The following is a 21126-nucleotide window of genomic DNA, read 5'->3' as shown; positions in this document are numbered from 1 at the left end:
AAACTAGACGGATTATGAAGAGCCTTAAACAACCATTTTGCTCCATACTGTATGGGTAAGGTTTTCTCGTATATATGGGAAAGTGTTAAAAAGAAATGCGAACCTAGTGCTACCAACTCCTTGATATCCACTGAAAGCCTTTTAAGTTGGAAGGTGGATACAGAACGGGCTTTAGTCTACACTAGGCAGCCCTTTCCTAAAGGACAGGCTAACGTATACCTAAAGTGACAAGAACATTCACACCTGGGGGAAATTCAAGACGTGAATAGACACGTGGGGGAAATGTGCCATCTCATGGGTAATGCAAGAAAACACAAATTCAAACGAGGCAGGACCCAGTAAGCAAGAAGACAAAATAAAACTACACCTAAGCGTGTTTAGGTGATGGGGAAGCAGGAACCTTATAGAATCAAAGGGGCGAGTGCAAAAACCTTTAAGGGAAAGGATTCGGTGGGGAATGTGAGGGATTCTGTGTGCTGCGGCCGAGACCTGAGGTTTAGGAGTGGAAGGCGCGGGGCGAGGGGGCCCCGGGGGTACCAGCAGGTGCAGGAGGCAGCAAGGGGCCCCCCCGCCGTCGAGACCGAAGGCCCAAACCCTGGCGCTCGGCGTCGCTAAGCAACCGTAAGCCCGCCCCCTCTAGAGCCAACCCTTTCGTAATTGGCTCGCTAACTCACCAATGGGCGCACGGGAGGGCCTTCCCGCCACCTCTGGCGCCCGCTTTTAAACAGCCGTACGGTCGCTACCGCGGGCGGAATTCTCAAGCAAGCTTGGGGGGGGCGGAGACCTCCGCCTCCGCGCCCAGGCTCGGGCAGGCACGGCCCCGCCCACCGGGCCAGCCTCTAGCCGCCGATTGGAGGAGGCGGCTGCTCATCAACGGCCCCGCGCCCCTGGGTTCGGTTGTGACGAGGAAGGCGCTAGCGGGTTAGAGACCCCGGCAAGGGGGGTTGTTAGGAGTCGGTCTCCGGCGGGGGCAGGGTTTCCCCGTGGTGACAGCGTCGCGGCCGCCGGTGAGTTTCGCTTCTCGGAGCGAAAGTAAATTCTTGGAGCTGGGGCTGGAGAAGGTGCGGGGCCCTGGGCATTCCGGCCGTGGCGTCCCGGGGCTGAGCCGCCCCCTCCTCCACCCCGCGGCGGTGGACTGACTGTCCGCGGGCTGCGGGACTCAGGCTTGGGCTTGGAAGAGTCAGCGAGACCCCAGGTTTCCGCTCAGTGCTAAGGGACGGGTGGGAGCCCCTCCGCGCCTCGGGGGTCGGCGTCCTGGGGAGCCCCGTGGTGGCTCACAGCGGGGATCCACGCGTGGCGGCCGCAGCCGGCCCCGGCCCCGCGCCCGCAGGCTGCAGCTTCGTCGTCGCGGTTCGCGCTCGCGGTGCTGTGCTTGACGCCGGCCCGGGTTCCTCGGCGCGCACCCCTGCAGCCCGCGGCTGCCTCCCGCCGCCTTCCTCCCGCACCTTGAGTCGGGGTCAGCACCTCGCCCAGGCTGCTGTCCTGTGGCTGACCGCAGACCGTTGCCATCACTCCTTTACACGTCTGTTGTCTTTTCCTCTGCGAAGTCCTGTGAAACTTTGTAAATCTTGGACAAGTGCCTGGTAGATCATTGAATAAGCGACCAGGCCTTTCAAGCCCGGCGTTGCAAGTCTCAGACAGTGTCCTGGCTGTTTTCATTCTGGGAGGGAAGCTAGGCTGTAAGCAAGTAAGTAGAATTTCCTAGGGCGTGTATACACCATCCCCGACCCCCACCCCCACCCCCCGCTGTGGCACTTGGCCTTTGATTTAAGCCGAATTTCACCATATGCTTCACAACGCGTGGCACTTTATATGCACTCCCTGGATATGTAAATGCACCCAACTAAGTGAGTGAGAGGCTGAAATTGAAGGCTTAAGAAAAGTGTAAGAAATATAGCCTGAGAGTGCAAGAAACTGGCTAATTCCTGGGGCAACACGATAAGGAGGGCGTCTTGAAGGAGGTGGCATTTTCATCCTAGAAAAGGTTGCATTAGTCGAAGTAAGGTTTCCTACCTGCTGCATATTCACCTTTCTCGGATGTACTGAATCCTCTTTGTTTTGACCTCTTTTGTAGCTGCAGGCTCTTCATTGGTAGGAATGCTATAATAATAACAAAAACTAAAATGTATCGATTGGTACTTAGTACTAAGCACTCTATATTCATTATCTTGTGAATCTTCATAACCAGTCTTTGAGGTAGGTACTCTTTTTACCCCCATTGTATTCATAAGAAAATGGAAGCCACCTCCTTAGGCTTGCACAGCTGATAAGTAGAGAGCTAGAATTGAGCACTTTCTGCAGTATTGTGTCCCTTGTAACCAAAAGCCTTTTCTTTCTGTGAAACTTCTCTCAGCTGCCCTTTCTTTTTAGTCAGAGCTAATTTATGCTTTATACTTTCCTCTATTACAGAGCTTATTACAATGTATTATGGTAACTATTAATTTATATCATTGTTTCTCGAAGGCTGATAACATGTCATCTAGGTTATAAAGTGGGTGCCCGGGAAAGTTTTATTGAAATATTGAATCCTATAGGGCCCCATGAATGTATCATATTCAACAAATATTTATTATGTGCTTGCTATGTGCAACACGTGGGGGACATGCATTTTAATTCTGCCTTCAGAGAGCTTACAGGTTTTTGGATGCCATGAAAACAGTGTTTTTGGTTTTTGATATTTTGTCCTCCCAAGACACTCATTGGTTTTCCCTCTCACGGCAAGAAAGGCAAAGAAAATGTAGCCAGTAACTACAAAACGAGTACTGAGATGGAGTCCTTCTGATCTCAGTGTTTAAAAAGAAAAAAAGAACATAGTCTTATAAATTGGTTCAGAAAAAGTTATTTGGGAAGAAAGTATTAACTATTTTTTAAAAAGTATATAGTACACTTATCCTTCATCTTGATTATTGATCAGTTATCAAAGAAGTACATCAGTATTTCTATTAATAGTATAGTATCACCAAATTCATTCAAAAGTACTTTTACTATGACAAATGTTCTTTTTCAATACATTAATATGGTAATTTTCAGGATGGTTTTTGCAATTCATGCTTCTCAGCAGCAATTCCTGAGGTTACCTGTTTTCTACAAAATAGCCACCACTAAGTGTTATTAACCTTTTTTTCTTTTTAAATTTAGCGGTTGGAAATCATTTCAGTGTTTAAATAACACTGCATTCTTCATGACTTACACATCTTCTAAGTTAATTGAACATTTAACACTTATTTTAAAAAATGAATTGTGTTGGTTGCCCATTTTAAATTGGGTTGTCTCTTTCTCATTTCTTTTTGAAAGTTGTATATTGGGATTTTTGTCATGTGTATTGCAAATATTTTTTTCTTTTTATTTATTTTGCGAATATTTTTCTTATGATACATTACTATTATTTTATCTCTCAACTTTGTTAGTGTTTTTTTTTTTCATACATAATATCTGACTTGTCAATGAGGTCTCTTTTACCATATAAAGAATTTATTTTTTGTGGTTAAGTTTCTGTCAAGTTTTTCCTTTATGGTTTCTGGGTTTACTGTCTTACTATTATTTTTTTTCTTCTAAAAAAGTTTCTTTTAGGGCAGCCCCGGTGGCACAGCGGTTTAGCGCCGCCTGCAGCCCAGGGCGTGATCCTGGAGACCCTGGATCGAGTCCCACATCGGGCTCTCTGTATGATGCCTGCTTCTCCCTCTGCCTGTGTCTCTGCCTCTCTCTCTCTCTGTCTCTATGAATAAATAAAATCTTAAAAAAAAAAGTTTCTTTTATTGTTCTATTACAGTAAAGTCTCTGATAACAGTGGTAATTAGTAGTGATTAATAAATTGTGGAAAAGCATTAGCTTTTATTTTAAATTTTAGTTAAAATGCTGATTATTTATCCACAGTAAGTTTATCTGATTTCTCTTTATGCTGAAATAGTTTCTTAAGGTCTCCAGTAGTTTGCACTTTTGAGAAGAAAAACTTATTTGTATCTTTTCTTCTCCAGTCTGGAGAGATTTTGGTCTTTCCAGATATTTGCAGATATTTATTTAATGACATAGTTTGGATTAAAAAGCCATTGGAAAGAGATACACTTTGGTCTCTTATATTTTCTTCACTTGAAAATACTTTGCAGAATTCACTGTTCTCTGAGAAAAAGTAGCTCTTTATTTAAAATAGCTGTATTTAGCAATAGGCTGTTGTAAAACTTGATGTTCTTTTTCAATATTCAACAGGAATTGATGGCATGCTAGTGAAGGATTGAAAAAAGAAAACCTCTCCTTTCTTTTGTCTAATACAGGAGAAATTAACCCAAATCAATATTTTGGCTTTAACTATAAAATACAAGAAGAGGTGGAGAATACTATAAATATCAGAAGGAGGAAAGATGATTTCTGCCTGGAGAATTCAGGGTTGTCCTTAAGGTCCAATTTAATCTAATTTCTTTAAAGGAGCCAGGATTTCAATGGCCTAGTATTTTCATTATTTGTTGAATTCTGTAGACTTCATGTTCACTTGCAGTAATGAAAAAACCCTAGAGACATGAGCTTGTGTATTTTTCCCTTACCATTTCAGCTATGTTATAGGCTCTTTACATTCAGGTCTCTAACTTATGCAGGTGTACAAAAAGGTTCTTTTAGCGGTTGGGTGGAGATGAGGTTTAGATTCCTTAAATTTTCGTATTTTCCCTCTTAGTGAAAAAATGCACATTTCCCTTCCTCCTCTTAGCTCTGGCACAAGAATAGAAAGGAGCAGGTCTGGTCTAAGAAACAGAAGCTAGTTGATGTAAGGGGTTTGATTTGATCAGTCGAAAGGGATGGTCTGGGTGTAGGAACCAGAGAGGGAGGGATAAAGAAGGTGGACTGAAAATTACAGTTGGGACAAGAAACATAAGTTAGTCTTTGAAAAACAGAAACTCATTGTATGGGGATTTTCAACATTAAAATTCATATTTGTGTTAGTCTGTAATGCCCTATTTCATCCATTCTAAAGTACACATTTTCTTTTCAAATTTTAATATCTGCAAAGTCAGGCTGCAGTTTAAAATTAATGATGTGTCATAATTTAATTGGCCACATCTTTTTCTTAGTGGTACAAATGGAACGGTGTCATATAATCAGAGGTGCGCTAGGTCTGATGAAGTGGAATATCTTTTGCTTGTAGAGCTATTGCCTTACCGAAAAGTTTGTGATCATAGTTCTCAACTGTTAACATGAAGGAGCTAAGTTCTTTATGGTAAAATGTATTTGAATTCCTGGGCCTATGCTTCTCAATTCATTTCCAGTTTAATATCGTTTTAGAGTCTGGAAAGTGCAGTGAATGAATTGTGGCTCAGGCTCACATCAAAGTGCATTTCCCTGGCATGCAGAAGAGCGGAGTGAATGGAAGGCAGTATTAGGCTGGGTAATTGATGACGCCTGCCTCCTTTTTTGTTGGGATTCTTTGGACCTTTGAAATTCTGGGTAGTCTGTGTAGCCACCATTCCTAAGTATAATTCAAATCATCAGCAGGCTCTTGACTGTAAGTACTTGAAAACCCACCTCCTGCTGCTGCTGCTGCTTCTGCCTCAGCAGTAGCCATTCTGCAGAGAGGTTTTTGCTGTTGCTTTTGGAATTGGAACTCTACAGTGGTACAGCTTCACAGTCTTCACTTCTGTTTTTCCTCAGTATTTTTTTTTTGCTACAACCTGATTTTATCAAGCCAAAGAGCAGGACGTCTAACAGCGATATTTTTGTTGTATGCTACACAGTTTACCAATGGTAAATGGTTTTTGGGTGGCAGTCATTAACTCAGGATTTAGTGGCTTTCTTTTTGTGAAACATGACATTTGGATTTGTGATATTCAAAGGATGAAACAAATTGTGGAGGATGCTCCCTTTGCGATATTTAATAAACCAACTTAGTAACTTTGAGCATATTCTTAAAATTTTTGTCTTGGAATATTTCTAATTTATTATCTTATTTTTTGTGTGTGAACAAAAAATCTTCCTGTTTTAAGTTATATGTTCCAGACCATGAGAAAGGTCTAGTCACAGGTTTATTAGCTTTTTGCAGTTTTCTTTTTTTAAGATTTTATTTATTTATTTGAGAGAGAGAGAGAGAGCGCACAAGTATGGGGTGGGGGGTTTGGTGTGGGGAGAGGAAGAAGCAGGTTCCCTGTTGAGCAGGGAGCTGGGAGCACAGGGCTGGATCCCAGGGTCTTGGCATCATGACCTGAGCCAAAGGCAGTCCCTTGACCTACTAAGCCACCTCGGTTCATTTTTCTTTTCTATGAATTAATGTCATACGGCTATTTTTCTGTAAATCACATTGATTTGTAAGCACTGTCTTTATATTTGGAATAGTAACCATTTGTCATGCATGAGTTACATATATCTTTTCCCTGGCTGCTGTTGTCTTTTTTGCATATGGCATCTCTTGTGTAGTTTGGTCTGGGGAGATTTTATGGGATATTTAGGAATCAAGCATCTTCCTCTTTCCACAGGAAGACCATGTCATTAGATTTTGGCAGTGTGGCACTGCAGACACAAAATGAAGATGAAGAGTATGACAAAGAAGATTATGAAAGGGAGAAAGAGGTAAGTTACTCAGAAAAAAGACTCTAAACCCAATCTTGAAGTTTTTATCCTGATCAAAATGATACCATCTTGTGTCATTTTGAAGGGATTTAGAATTTTTTTGTCACCTCCTAAAACTTGATCAGTATTTGAACTTTTAAAATGTGGTTGAGTGGAATGTTTCCTTTTTTGAAACAAGACTAAAATGCAGTAAATGGTTAGATTCTTTAAGATCTTTTCATTTAGGAGGTAGTGGTTGGCTTTGGAGGCAGAGACCTTGTTTCTGGTTGCCTGGAACTTTGCCTTGAACAAGTCCAGCAAGGTTCTTTGCTTCAGGTATCTTACATCCTTGTGGAGGCAGGCAATAAGCAAGTAAACCAATGAATAAAATAATTTGAGTGAGTGATAATTTAGCACTGATAAATGATAAGGGAACAAAATAGAATGAAATTAAAGTAACTGGTAGGGCACTGATAAAAGAAGGTCCTTTGGAGGGGGAAATGCCTGAGCTTAGACTCTGACTCATGAGAAGGAACAGCCAGTGCAGAAGCCTGAGGAAGAATATTCTCGGCCAAGACATGCAACAAGTGTAAAGCATACAAGTTGGAAGAGACCTTGTATATTTGCAGAACAACCAGAAGGCAGTGATATGGGGATTGGGTAACCAAGGAATGAGTGTGGAAACAGGCTAAAGAGGTTGGCTAGAGCCAAATCGTATGTCATGGTAAGTTGTTTGTATTTTATTCCAGGAGAAAATGGAAGTCAGGGGAGGATTTTAAGCAGGGAAGTGTTACCTGATCATGTATATAAAGATCTTACTGTATGCTGTGTGGTGAATAGACTCAAGGAGAAAAGGACTAAGAGGAGGAGATTATATTTTATATACATCTACGAGTTTAACAGAATTCCTGGCACATAGTAATGTTCAGTAAATGGTGGCAGCAGTAGTAGTAGCAGTTGGTGAAAGTCAATTTATTAGGATTGTTTTTAGTTTGAGATAAATTTCTTGATTGACTATGATAATAAGCTTCTTTTGTATTGAGGCTATGCTTGATATGATCCATTTTCTAATATGTAAAACAATCCTTTTTAATAGTTACTGTGGACTAGTATTAAGAAGAAGCAAAGAATATGATCATTTGCCCATGTAGTTGGCAGTAGAGTTAGGGTAGAGATAGAAAACTGGCAGCTCAGTGGATTTTTGTCCATAGACATTTTGTCTTGTTTGGTTGTGCAGTGTTTTTAAAAGTTCAATCTATATTTAAAGTTTGGAAAATTTCATGTAACAACTCAGAATTTCTGGCTTGTCTGGAAAGGTCCTAAGCCCTGGCCACATATGCACATGGCAGCAGGCAGGCTGAATCTGAGCAGTGGCTGTCCATCCCCAGCTGGCCATGGTCCTCTCACACCACATGGGCTGATTCACTTGGACTTGCCAGCTACGCTCTTGTAAATTCTCTGCCAGGCCGCTGAGGGCATTGGAGTCTGACCCCGACCGGGGTTTCTAGATTTTTGACAGGGTCCTTCACCACAATTGTTGTGGCAAGGATGGGGGTGAGGATTTTCTATTACTTTGTGAACTCACAGCACGAGGTCTTCATGACCCCTGATGGCTTTGGATAGTTTGCTGGAATTTAGCTACTGGGATTCTTGAGGGGATCAGTTTAAGTAATTATTATAGTTGACTTTAAAGAAGAAGAAAAAACAATCTGACAGGTGATTTTTCATTGGAAAAGATATTAGAGAGATGGTTAGGGTATTAGAGGGAACTAATTAGAGGTGTATTGTGTGGTGAAAGTTTTAAGGGGGACATTAGTTAAAGAGGCAATTAATTCTAGGTATATAGAAAATAGCCCTAGGGATCACTTCTTGATAGGTTTTAAACTGGGATAGGGAATTTCCAGAGGACAAAGAGCTCTCAAGAAGTAAAAATATCTAAGAATGAGTGTTTCTAGCAAAGTAGAAGAAAAGACCATATTAGCCAACCTGACTCTGACATGATGATTATGTTTCATGGTAATAAGTGTTTTTGCCTTTTTTTTTTTTTCCTAATTGCTGCAAGGGAAGAAGTAAGATCAGAGGCTAGATGGTTTCAGATTTTCACCAACAAAATTCAGGATTATTCATAAAAATTCAGTTTTGTATATATCATCACTGCAAGTTAAAATGACAAATTGGTTAATCAAACCTAGGTTTGTTTGCATATCCAGAGGCTATTTCAATCTCCTCTGATTGACCTGTCTAAACCTACTATAGAAAAACATTTCACAGCCTTGCGGGGTTAAAGAAAAGAGTGGTCTTTTCCTGTTCCCTGGTTGGTAGTTTTGGAATCAACAGCTGGCTTATAAGTGTTAGTAGAGGGCTAATGCATATTGCTTTCTCTACTTAGTGAATCACTTGGTAGTCAGTTCACATATGTAGGGGGAATGTCTGTATCCCTGAGGATGTACTGTAGGGCCAAGTGGACCATATCTGACTCATAGTCTCCCCTACTAAGGATTTGTGAGATCCTCTCTCTTTTTTTTTTTTTTTTTTTTAATTTTTATTTATTTATGATAGTCACAGAGAGAGAGAGAGAGAGGCAGAGACATAGGCAGAGGGAGAAGCAGGCTCCATGCACCAGGAGCCCGACGTGGGATTCGATCCTGGGTCTCCAGGATCGCGCCCTGGGCCAAAGGCAGGCGCTAAACCGCTGCGCCACCCAGGGATCCCTCCTCTCTCTGTAAATGGTAGAGTAATCCTGATTTTGACCCTCTGGTATGAATGGCCAGTTGCTGAGCTTAATTTGGGTACTTTGGGGCAATTGAGATTTTGTCTACACTTATCCTTAAATCAGTGAATAAGCCACAGTCAAGTTCCAACTTCCATGCCATCCCAGTAGGAGCTCTATGATCTTGCCTTTTCCATTTCCGTTCAAGCCATTGTTTGCTTAGAAGAGTGAAGGGAGAAGGTACATTTGCATTTAATCTTCAGAAAAGGAATAATCACTTCATTTTTTAGAGTGTTTCAATATTCAGAGGACATTTAGACCAGTGGAATCTCAAACCACATGATGAGACCCGTATTTTGAAAAAAAATAAAGAGTTTTGCAGAAAAGTGAGGTACTATAATCATTTCTAAAGTACCAGTTCTTTAATGGTAAAAGTTTGCTCACTGTGGGCCAAGGCATAGCAGAGAGGTGCATAATCCACAGCCTCACCCCATGTTAAACCCAAAACTCAATCTTCTACGCAGTAAACAGCAGATTAGGGTGCAGATGAGCAAGGGTGAGGATACCATAGAGATAGGCTGTTACATCAGTTAGTATTTATATCACCCATATTCCTTGCAGCTTATTGGAGCCCTTTACTTTCTTGCTGTACCATTTAAGAATTATGGATGTAGTTGTCTTTGCTACTAAGTAGACCTCATCCAAAGTATTCTAGGCAAACTTTTACTTATAAAGCTGGCCCAGGAACTTGACGGGATGAGCACTGGGTGTTATTCTATATGTTGGCAAATTGAACACCAATAAAAAATAAATTTATATTAAAAAAAAAAAGCTGTCCCAGGAAAGAGGAATTCAAAAGTTCTTCTATTAACTCATTCATAATGTAACAATGTGATTTTTTTCAAAATACTTTTCACTTAAGTCAGTGTGCTTTGTCATTTCATTGTGGAATGTTAGAGACCTATAGTTGTTACTGTTGTGATAGGAGTGGTTACAGGCTCCAAAGTTATTGGTACACCCATAGGTTAGGGTAGATTGTCCTTTGGGGATCTCACAGTTTGCTGGAGTATACATGTACTTTCTGCAGTGTCACCAAAAACAGCTCTGTGATTATTGCTTGACTCTATGTATGTATGCATGTATTTTGGAGCTGGTGTTTTGGGGCAAAAGTACTAGTAATCTGCAATGTCAAAATGAGACTTGCTGATGATGGTTCATTTAGTAATGATTAATTTGAAGTCTGAAAAATGATCCTGAGTAGAAATGTAGGTGGTTTAGAAGCAGATGGCAGAGAGAAACTCACACCTGGCCATGCTGGTTTGAGTCCATTTGGTTTTTATATTGGTGCTTCTCTAATAGAATAATAAAGCACATCTGAGCTTGAAATCCTATATTTTAAAAAGGTAGGGTTTCTACTGCATAGCCTTTCTTCTACTTTTTAATTGCCTTGTTTGATGTAATTATAGAAAGATGGGCATTTTGTCCCCACTAGAGGGAGTTATGAAGCTAGTATTTGTTTACATTTTATATTATTTAACTTATTTAGTGGCCTTTTCTTGTTATCACCTGAGAAAAAGGAACAAATGGTTGAGTATTCATATGGTTGATGTTTTTCTTTAGCAATTTCTTATACTTCATCTGGATTGTTTCTTTGGATATTTCTCAAAACATACAGGTGTTTTTCAGGGACTGTCACAATGGGAACAAAAACGTGACTGGCAGACTATAGCTTGATTGTATACAAACAGGTAGAAATAAGTGACTTCTGGTGACCAACGGAATGTCATGTAGAAGAAAATTGGAGTGGAAATAGAGAGATACAGGTTCTGGTGCCAGCTCTGGGGCTGTAACTCTCACTTTTGTGGGCATGCCCTTCCCCTCCTCTGGGCCTTGGTTTGTTCAAACCCTTTAGAAGGAGAGATTTGGCTTGGAGGAGCTCCAGTGTTCCTTCCAGGCCTAAAGTACTGTGTCATTTGTGGGGCTGATATTGTCTAACAAATGCTGCTGTATTTCTTTTTTCAGATATGGTAATCTAGACGGAGTTTTCCCCACTAACATAAAATGTAGCTTACTAATGGAATGGATTTAAAAAAAAAATTCCTCATGTAGTATAATTCATAAACTAAGGCTCTAGCTGCCAAGTTATTTGGCCCTTTCTCATTCCCGTATTGAGCCTTTCCAAGGATGTTTTGAACTTGGCTCTTAGGTTAAAATGAAGATTCTATTTACTGTATATTCCCAAAAGCATTATTTAATAATTTATATTTTAAAATATCAGAATCTTTCCGGTATACTTATGAACTAACCTGTTTAAAAGCCATATGAATGTTGGCTACTCCATATGCTGCTTTTCTGCAGGAAGAATATGTCTGGTTTGTAATCAGAACTCTTTCTTTCATGAATATTGAAGATCATAGTCTCCAAAGACAGTCTGTTTCGTTAATTTAAATCGAAAACCCTAACAAAAGGTTTACATGTTCTCTGTTTTACATTCCCCCTAAACATAGCTGTTTTGGATGTTCTGCATGGGTAATTGCAAAGTGTTTTGCTGCTGAAATTCTTTGAGTAAAATTCCCTCAGTTTTTTCTTGTTAGAGAAGAAACCTGTGAAGTAGTAAAGGGAGAGGAGTTTATGGATTGGTTTAGATTGCATTTCAGTGGAAGCCTTAGCAATGGCAAATGATCTTTTTTTGTAGGGAAGGTATCTCTTTAATTATTAAGTTCAAAAAAAAAATTATTAAGTTCAGTTGACGCACAATAACATCCCACTGAAAAGATTGCATTTGGGACCAAAAAGCAATCTGATGAATTTCAAAGTAATGAGTGGGATTAAATGTCATTATTTATAAAGATAGTTCTCTTTGCCCTTGAATCTGTATTTGGTAGCTAAGTGGATCTTTAACGAAGAAAATTTATAGTTTATAAAATTCTCGACTTGGTAACATGCTAGGTTGATCTGATAATTCTGTGTTTTATGTTATAAAGTTTAGTGACCAAAACCAAAATCCATTTGACAATGTATATGGGAAGGGCACACTTGGGTTCTGGGAATGGAAGCCTTGGGGGGTGGGATTTTGTTCTTGAATGGCCTTATTAGGAGAACTCACCTCATTTAGCTTTTCCCTGTCTTGAGAGTTACGGAAGCCAAGGAATATGGCCCAGCTATGCCAAAGAACTTCATGGAAAAATTTTTTGAAGGTGAATGAAACGCTTTCAAAGTGTTAGCATATATGTAAAATATTTTATAGTCATCCCTATAAAACACTATAGGGATGATTTTGCTAGTTGTTAAGTTCACCCGTGGATCCAGAAGCATTTTGATGAACTTACTGCTTAGGCTCAAATTAATTTTCCTCTGTGGATGCTAGTTTTGTTAATTTTGTGGTATCACAAAACTACAAGAACTGCTTAGTTATTGTATAGCTTTTTCTATCCTGGTGAGAGGAAACTATGTACTGTACAGATGTCCCTGTCAACGTTTTCCTTAATTATAAGGCTATGTACTTGAACCTCACTGAAGGCTTAGAAGAAAATATTCTTTCTGTACAGGAGTCCTTACTTGATGTAAGCATAAGAAATTTATTTTGTTGTAATTTTTCTCTGTGTAGTATATGGGGGCGGTCTTTTTCCTTAAAGGAGTGATGCATAGTTACAGACAAAACAGGCTGGACTACTTTTGAAAGACCTTATATATGTTTTTTACTTAGTGAATTTTGTATCTTTCTCAAATCACTTTGCTACCTTTCACTTGAGGCACACATGTAGCATACTAATATGTTGATGTGTTCTGTTAGCTTTTAGTGATTCTTTTGTGTGATTCTTATTCTTTATATCTTTGGGTTAAGTCTGACTGATATAGCTAATTCTCAAAATGGTTTTTCAATTACCCAGCATGAGCAGGTGACCAATAAATCAAGGTCTTAGTTATTAATATTAATATCAAATAAATTTTGAGATGAAATTAACTTTTCATTGGAATGGAATATTGTTCTCTTGTGTCATTTTTTTTAATGATTTTTTTTTAAATTTTTATTTATTTATGATAGTCACAGAGAGAGAGAGAGAGGCAGAGACATAGGCAGAGGGAGAAGCAGGCTCCATGCACTGAGAGCCCGACGTGGGATTTGATCCCGGGTCTCCAAGATCGCGCCCTGGGCCAAAGGCAGGCGCCAAACCGCTGCGCCACCCAGGGATCCCTCTCTTGTGTCATTTTTAAAGAACAAAATGGATTGAGAAAACTTAAAAAAAATAATACAGTGAATATTAGAAATATATGTGGGATCAAGGAAGTATCTCCCTCCCTTCTTCACATACTCCATTTCCATTCCCTAATTTGACTTCTCCAAAATTCAGTTAGCAATTGAAACATTCCTTTGAGACCTTTCTTAATATATATATGTGTGTGTGTGTGTGTTGTGTGTGTATATATACATGTAAACTCCATGCTGGCAATGGAGGGTTTGAACTCATGACCCTGAGATCAAGACCTGAGCTCAGATCAAAAGTTGGACATTTAGCCAACTAGCCATCCAGGTGCCCCCGTAATACTTTCATTTAACTTTTCACATACTTATTTTCTTTCATAAGGTTTTGATTATAAATATAATAATGAAAAATGTTTTATACTACATTTCATTTCTTCTAAAATGGAGAAAAATAACTTGCCATAGACTAAGGAGCATCTCATTTTTTCCCCAAGGTTTTACAAAGTATTTAGTATCTTTAAAATTCACTCATTGCATAATTCTCTAGGGTTCATTTATGTACTATGGAGGACTCAGTCAACTTGTTGATTTAACTAGTGCTTAATTTTAAAGAGAAGTCCTGGGGATCCCTGGGTGGCTCAGTGGTTTGGCGCCTGCCTTTGGCCTGGGGCGTGATCCTGGGGTCCCAGGATCAAGTCCTGCGTCGGGCTCCCAGCATGGAGCCTGCTTCTCCCTCTGCCTGTGTCTCTGCCTCTCTCTCTCTCTGTCTATCATGAATAAATAAATAAATCTTAAAAAAAAAATAGAAGTCATAAGCAGCCCTCTTCTGTTTAATATAGTATTTGAATCTTCTGATTGCTATACATTGTAGGACAATATATTGGGACTTGAAGAAAGACATTACAGATACTGACAGTCGACAAATAAGACAATTCATTCATCTCTTAATCACCATTTATCTTGAAACTTAAGTGAATTTATCTAGTTTTTATAGGCAGAATGCTAAAGAAAAATTTTTTCTAGAAAAAAAATTGGAGAGTGAAGTCAAATGCTTTTATGTCAGGTTTGGAATTATGCTTTTCAGAGTATTTTCTGTAGAAAACTGAATCTTAAAGCTCTGTTTTTACTCAACTGTGTTACCAGAGCTGAGTATCATGTATCTTTTCATCTTTGGAATTAGATGGCAGTCTGTTAATTAGTCACTCTCCAAAGGGTTTCTATCAAATTATTAGAGCTTTTAAGGGTTTCTGGCCACCTGCTGCTGGTATTTCTGTTCTTACCACCTGGGCACAGTAGAGCTGGCTACTTAGATTCCCCGAGGGGATGTGTGGTTGTCAAGTCCCCAAGGTCTGATTACTGGCAGGACAGGACTCTGAGACTCCAGTCTGCCCCATGATAACATAATACTATGATTGTACCATTATCACAACTTGCTGTGTTTCCATAAAGAAGTTTTAAAATTCTATTGTAATGTTAAGTGTATTTAAGACATTTGTAGAAAAAAAGCCTTCTAATATAAATCCTGATATTGTGTATTCCCCTGTTTCCCAAGTGAAATGATGAACATAATTTATGTGGAATTTCAATAATTTATTAAATGGAGAAATTAGGAACTTCTTTGACTTCTAAAGTCAAAATCACTCATTGCAAGGCAGCTGTGGTTCGGCATCTCATGTTTCATTCAGGGTGATATTGATGCTGACTTTCCTGTCTCAGTTGCAGCAGTTACTCACTGACCTTCCGCATGATATGCTAGATGATGACTTGTCCTCCCCCGAGCTCCACTATTCGGACTGCAGCGAGGATGGCACAGACGAAGAGTAAGGACTGAACGCTTTTTCTTGTACATTGCAATTCTATAATGCTCTTTCTTTTGATTCTCAGTAGCAATAATGTATGTACATGGTTGAAAAATTGTAGACTAATTGTTAGAATTTTGGGTGAAGATTGGAGGAAAAACATGTTAAAATATTGGGTTCTTTGTGATATCTATGTCCAAATAAGTGATAGGCTCTAAAGTATTGATTTTTCTCAAGGCTACATCGCTCTGAGCAGTTGGAGATGAACTGGCATGAGCATCAAGTGCTGCCTAAATCTCAAAATGTAAATGTAAGTATCTGGTGGGTAATGACTTTGGTGAGAGTGGGAATGGATCATAGTCCCTTTGTTTTTACTCTTGTTATCTAATAGGACTATAATGAGATTCGGGATATATATGTTGGAAAGAAACGTAGCAACGGCTGGGAAGACAATCAAAGTAAAAATGATGACCAGCATCCTGGCTACCATCCCAAAGAAGGTGGAGATGAAGGCGGGAGTGGTTATAGTCCTCCAAGTAATTATGAACAGACGGATTTATATCATCTTCCGGAAAACTTTAGGCCATTTATCAATGGTCAGAAGCAGGAATTTAATAGTCAACCAACCAATGTAATTAAATTTTCAGAACCTCAAAGGAATCATTTCCAGGTATTGTAAGAATTTGACTTTCAGAAATTTGTGTGTATGTGTGCACGTATTTGCTTGTGTGCATATTTAAAAAATGTACATAAAATGTGCATATTTAAAATATGCACATAAGTGCAAAGATAGGCTTTATTTTCAGTACAAAAATCCCTGAGAGTGCTTTTATTCAGGTTCATGTTAAATTAGTCATGCTGTTTTCTGTTTACAATCTAATGAAATCATGATCTTAAGTTAGAGTTTTTAAAGAGAGGCTTTATAGAAACAGTTAAATGGCAAAAGTTATGTTTACCAGAGAATAACCATCCTCACTTGCTGCTGCTTCTGGCTTCTACCACTTCACCAAGCTTCAGTGAGAAGCTACATTCAGGTCTCCTTTTTTTTTTTTTTTTTTTTAAGATTTTTAAAAAAAATTATTCATTTATGAATTTATGAAAGACAGAGAGAGAGAGAGAGAGAGAGAGAGAGCGTGCGAGAGAGGCAGGCAGAGACACAGGCAGAGGGAGAGGCAGGCTCCATGCAGGGAGCCTGATGTGGGACTCGATCCTGGGTCTCCAGGATCACGCCCTGGGCCGAAGGCAGGCGCTAAACCACTGAGCCACCCCAGGATCCCCACATTCAGGTCTCTTGATATAGTTTTAAAGTGGTAAATCTATGTAGATGACACCGTTTAGTTATTATCTTGATTTGTCTAGCTTATCACCTTTATGACAAATTTTAGGTTGACTACTTTTTTTTTTTAATATTTTATTTATTTATTCATGAGGGACACACACACACACAGAGAGAGAGAGAGAGAGAGAGAGAGAGAGAGAGACGCAGAAACACAGGCAGAGGGAGAAGCAGGCTCCATGCAGGGAGCCTGACATGGGACTCGATCCCGAGTCTCCAGGATCACGCCCTGGGCTGAAGGCAGGTGCTAAACCTACTGAGCCACCAGGGCTGCCCTAGGTTGACTACTTTTTTTTTTAAATTTTTTTATTTATTTATGATAGGCACACAGTGAGAGAGAGAGAGGCAGAGACAGGCAGAGGGAGAAGCAGGCTCCACGCACCAGGAGCCCAACGTGGGATTCGATCCCGGGTCTCCAGGATCGCGCCCTGGGCCAAAGGCAGGCACCAAACCGCTGCGCCACCCAGGGATCCCAGGTTGACTACTTTTAAGCTGATACTTGTTTTGTGATGTTAACAGCAGTAGATAGGATGAATGTTAAGGAAAGAAACACTTTTAAAATTTCTTATCCTGGGAGAGTTTATAAGATTTTAGGATATAGGTGGCTGCTTCTTAGTCTGAGTGACATCGATTTTGCCAATAGCTTTTCTCTTTTTGCCAACAGCTATTCTGTGTCACCCAATGACAGGATGACTTTTTGATCCTTTTAAGGTGGTCATTTTCTCTTCTAACTCTGTGGAATGTTAATTATTCCACAAATGTTACTGAATATTTATTACATATGAGGCCTTGTACCACATATTCTTGTTATTTAATACATACATTTTTATGTTCCCAAGATGTTGGCATCAACTAAATCATTCTTAAATATTTATATACAATCTTTGGAATTCTTGAGTGTTATTTATGGAATTGGCCCCATTGTATGCTCAGAAGTATAATTAAGGTACATAAAATTATATATTTTATAGACTTTTAATTAAGAGTTAAATAACTCTAAGCGATACATTTTTAAGCAAAGATTATATGTATAAAGTTTGTGATTGTACCACAATTAAATTTCATAACAAAATTGAGGTGTCTAATTTAGATCATTTTCAAAGAAAACGCCAAATCCTGATTGTCAATTTCATTTATTATCTTTTGATAGCAATTTGTTACATCACAAGGTCCCAGTTGTCAAGCTTTGGAACCATATAAAGTGACGTACAAACCTTATCAGTCTTCTGCCCGGAATAATGACTCACCAGCCCAGGAGATAGCAGGAAGTGACACATTTGAAGGCCTGCAACAACAATTTTTAGAAGCTAATGGAAGTATGTATCAAGTTTATATTTATTTCTTAATAACAGAAATGGAGAGTTTTGAACACTGGACATACTCAATAGTCGTTATTTCTTCTCAAAGTATGATAATGGAATTGTGGTTGATTTTCTTTTTTTTTAAGTTCCCTTATTGTTAGAGATCCTGAAGTATTTATGAGTAAACTGATTGAAGTCTTGGATTTACTTTAAATAATATGTTGCTGGAAGAAATGTTGGGTGGAGATATAGATAAAGCAAGACTGGCCATAGGTTCATAATTATTGAATCTGGGTGATGGGTCCATGGGGTTCATTGTGCTCTTCTCTCTACCTTATATCTGAAACTTACCATAATAAATCATTAATATAAAAAAATAAAACATTAATAATGTTCTTCTCAACGATATATTTCAGTTCTAATTGGTTAAGATTTTTCATTAGATTCATGTTTTTCTTACTGAAGTCTAATTTGGAGAGTGAAATAGAATTTTCTCTTCAATCTTGGATTTTTCATTACTACGTAGATATGTAATTTAGTAAGTCAGCCATTATCTTAAGTTTTTATTTTTAGACTTTTAGTGTAATAATTGGGCAACTCTGATATAAAGTATTTAATATTCAGAATTTAAACTAGCTTTTTCTCAAATTTAGTCATGTGGCATTTCCAAAAAAAAAAATTTTCCTTTATATAGTGCATATATAAATATGAGAATGAGAAAAGTGTTACTAGAGTTTTAAGGTGAGGACACATCCAAAACCAAAAGCTAGAACTTATGCTGTGACTGACCTATGAAGTGTTTCATACATTTAACTTTTATTGTTACACTTTCTGGAATGTGAAATAACTTTTAGTTATTGTGCATTTTGAAGAGCCAGTGTGACTCTAGAGTGTGGCAGCAAGACTTTTGTTTGTTTCACATTTAAGAGGCAGGGGAAAAGTCATTGACTCTTCTGGGTTTCCTGGGCTACACCAAGTAAACTGGACTTCATGCTATAACTTCAGAGTACTGCTTCCATCATACACGTGGGCTGTGGGGTAGTTATAGGGGGAGGCGAGACCTCACTTCCTCCAAAGGTATCAAGAGCAAATATGAGGTCACCTCTCTTTGTTTAGAGGTTTTATGGAATGAGATGAGGAAGTCCAGCCTGTGTGGCATAACTGGTTTTAGACTGAGTAAATAAGCATCACCTCGTGGCCTCACATCTTGGTATTTGCTCTTTCAGTTTCATTGTGTTAGTTGCATTTGTATTTCTGGCCTTTCTTTGTATATAACCTTGTCACTCTAACAGTCTGAATTTTATCAAGTTGATTTATCTTTTGGTTAAGTAAGTTACATGTTTGTCTAAATTTGACATTTGGAAATTAATTAAATAACTTCATAGCATGATAGTGCTGAATTTAGTGATTACAGCTTTTTAGCTACAGTAGTTTAAAAAGATGACTTTGGGGAGAGGTGTAGCCTATAGGCTGCTCATTCCTGGGCTAGCCCTATTCTAAGTTGATTTGTAACAAAATTTTCAGTCTCTAAGGGTTTCTTTTGGTCTTAACCATATCTCTTTTTTAAAAAATGAAGATTGTTAAATAAAAATGAAGATTGTTTTGCTTGTTAGCAAGTAGAAGCATTGTTCTAGTAGAAAATTAAGAAAATATTTGTCATTTTGTTGTTGAGGCACTATCCTTCTACACATTATTTTTTCTTTTAATCCCCAGTCATTTTTAAATGGTCCTTAAAATGACTTTAATCATGTCTGAAAGAAGACCTCAAAATTCTTTATTAATCTATTCATTCATTTGGTAATGTAGCAGTTATGTGCTAGCATAAATGTGAATGCACTATAATTCCCACTCCTGTTTAAAATAAAATATTTTGAGAAGAATGTCCAGAAATGTTCTTTAAAAATGGCTTTATAGAAGCTGATTTTTTTTTCAATTTTATGAGCACACTGAATGCTGTTCCACTGTTATTGTTAAATGCTAATCTTCAGCCAAAATAGTAGTGACTCAGAGTTACACTCTAGACCAGTGACGACTTAAACTTTTCTAACAGTGACTACAGTAAGAAGTACATTTTTTAAATATTATCTATGTAAATAAGTATATATAACTAAAAAGTTTCACAAAATAATCGTTTTTCATACTACATGATGTACTCTGATATATTCTTCTTTTTAATGCTAGTCACAATCCATTGAATTGATTTCATGATAATGAGTTGTATCCACAATTTTACATTTATCTAATAAATTATCTTTAATTTTAATGCAGATTCTGCAGAAAATATGCAGATTATCCAACTTCAGGTTCTTAACAAAGCAAAAGAGAGACAACTAGACAATTTAGTTGAAAAGTTAAGTGAAAGTGAGCATCAAATTAGATATCTGAATCACCAGCTTCTAATAATCAAAGGTAAGATGACACCTGTTGGGTGCTATCATTTATGAGGTACACTAGAGCTAGATATCTTTTTCTAATAGCCTCACTTTAAATATGAAGCTTAGAGAGTTGATGTACTTGGTCAGAGAGCTCAGTAATGAGTCAGTCAAAATGAAACAAAAACCCCGGACTTTTGACACCTTGCCTTGGGATTATTTTTCACCAGAACATTCTATTTCGAGGTCCTCGTTTTCTCCCTTTCTCTTCTATAGGCTGTTAGAATCAGTGAACATTATTTAACTATGCTGATAGCATTCTATCCTAATAAGTTGTTGCTTCCTTGTACAGTTTACCTTGGATGAAGTATTCCAATTCCCAGAGACTTGTGTTTAGTTTGTAATACATTTTCTAAGCCTACAAATTAACATAAGATTTTAATCCAAGTAAGAGTTAGTGATCCTGAACTCCTTTGGGTGTGTCAAGGAGAAAAATGGAGCCATTACTGGGAAAGCACATAGAATAAACACAAGTTCAAATGAAAATTGCTTACTCTTCACGCTTTCTGTAGTTTTGGTCAGTGCTGGACTTTTCATTTATAGAATAATTTTGTGACTGAACTCTAACTTGTTTCAAACTTAATTGATAGTGAAAAGGTCTCTTTCTGTAATATTTTTAGAATTTATTTTGAGAGAAGAACTTGTAAACTGTTACAGTAAAGTATGTGGGAAGAATTTAAGATTAGGTGAATTTAAAAGTTCATTGCATTGTGTATAAAAAACAAATAGTTCTCAGAGTCTTTCTTTGGTTAGTAGAGATTTGTCACATCCATGTTGCTTCTCAAGTAAACAAATGCTGAAATCATTGTTAGGAAATCT

General features: G+C 38.4%; 1 protein-coding gene across 4 annotated transcripts in view; it reads left to right on the top strand.

The window, feature by feature from the left end:
- The first annotated feature begins 860 nt into the window (after positions 1-860).
- CEP152 (centrosomal protein 152) overlaps positions 861-21126 on the top strand; it is an 88830-nt gene continuing 68564 nt past the window's right edge. For 2 of the 4 annotated variants that reach the window (XM_072808378.1, XM_072808376.1), the window contains exons 1-8: positions 861-1007; positions 6453-6546; positions 15156-15259; positions 15476-15548; positions 15630-15908; positions 16898-17050; positions 17725-17890; positions 20144-20284. In XM_072808378.1, coding sequence (XP_072664479.1) covers positions 6460-6546; positions 15156-15259; positions 15476-15548; positions 15630-15908; positions 16898-17050; positions 17725-17890; positions 20144-20284 — 1003 coding nt within the window. In that variant the 5' untranslated portion in view covers positions 861-1007; positions 6453-6459. The remainder of the gene's footprint in view (positions 1008-6452; positions 6547-15155; positions 15260-15475; positions 15549-15629; positions 15909-16897; positions 17051-17724; positions 17891-20143; positions 20285-21126) is intronic. The other 2 variants (XM_072808379.1, XM_072808377.1) reach the window with 1 other exon arrangement.

The sequence above is a fragment of the Canis lupus genome, chromosome 32 (assembly GCF_048164855.1).
Source record: "Canis lupus baileyi chromosome 32, mCanLup2.hap1, whole genome shotgun sequence".
In the NCBI taxonomy this organism is placed as follows: Eukaryota; Metazoa; Chordata; class Mammalia; order Carnivora; family Canidae; genus Canis; species Canis lupus.
This window is presented reverse-complemented; position numbering and strand designations above follow the sequence as displayed.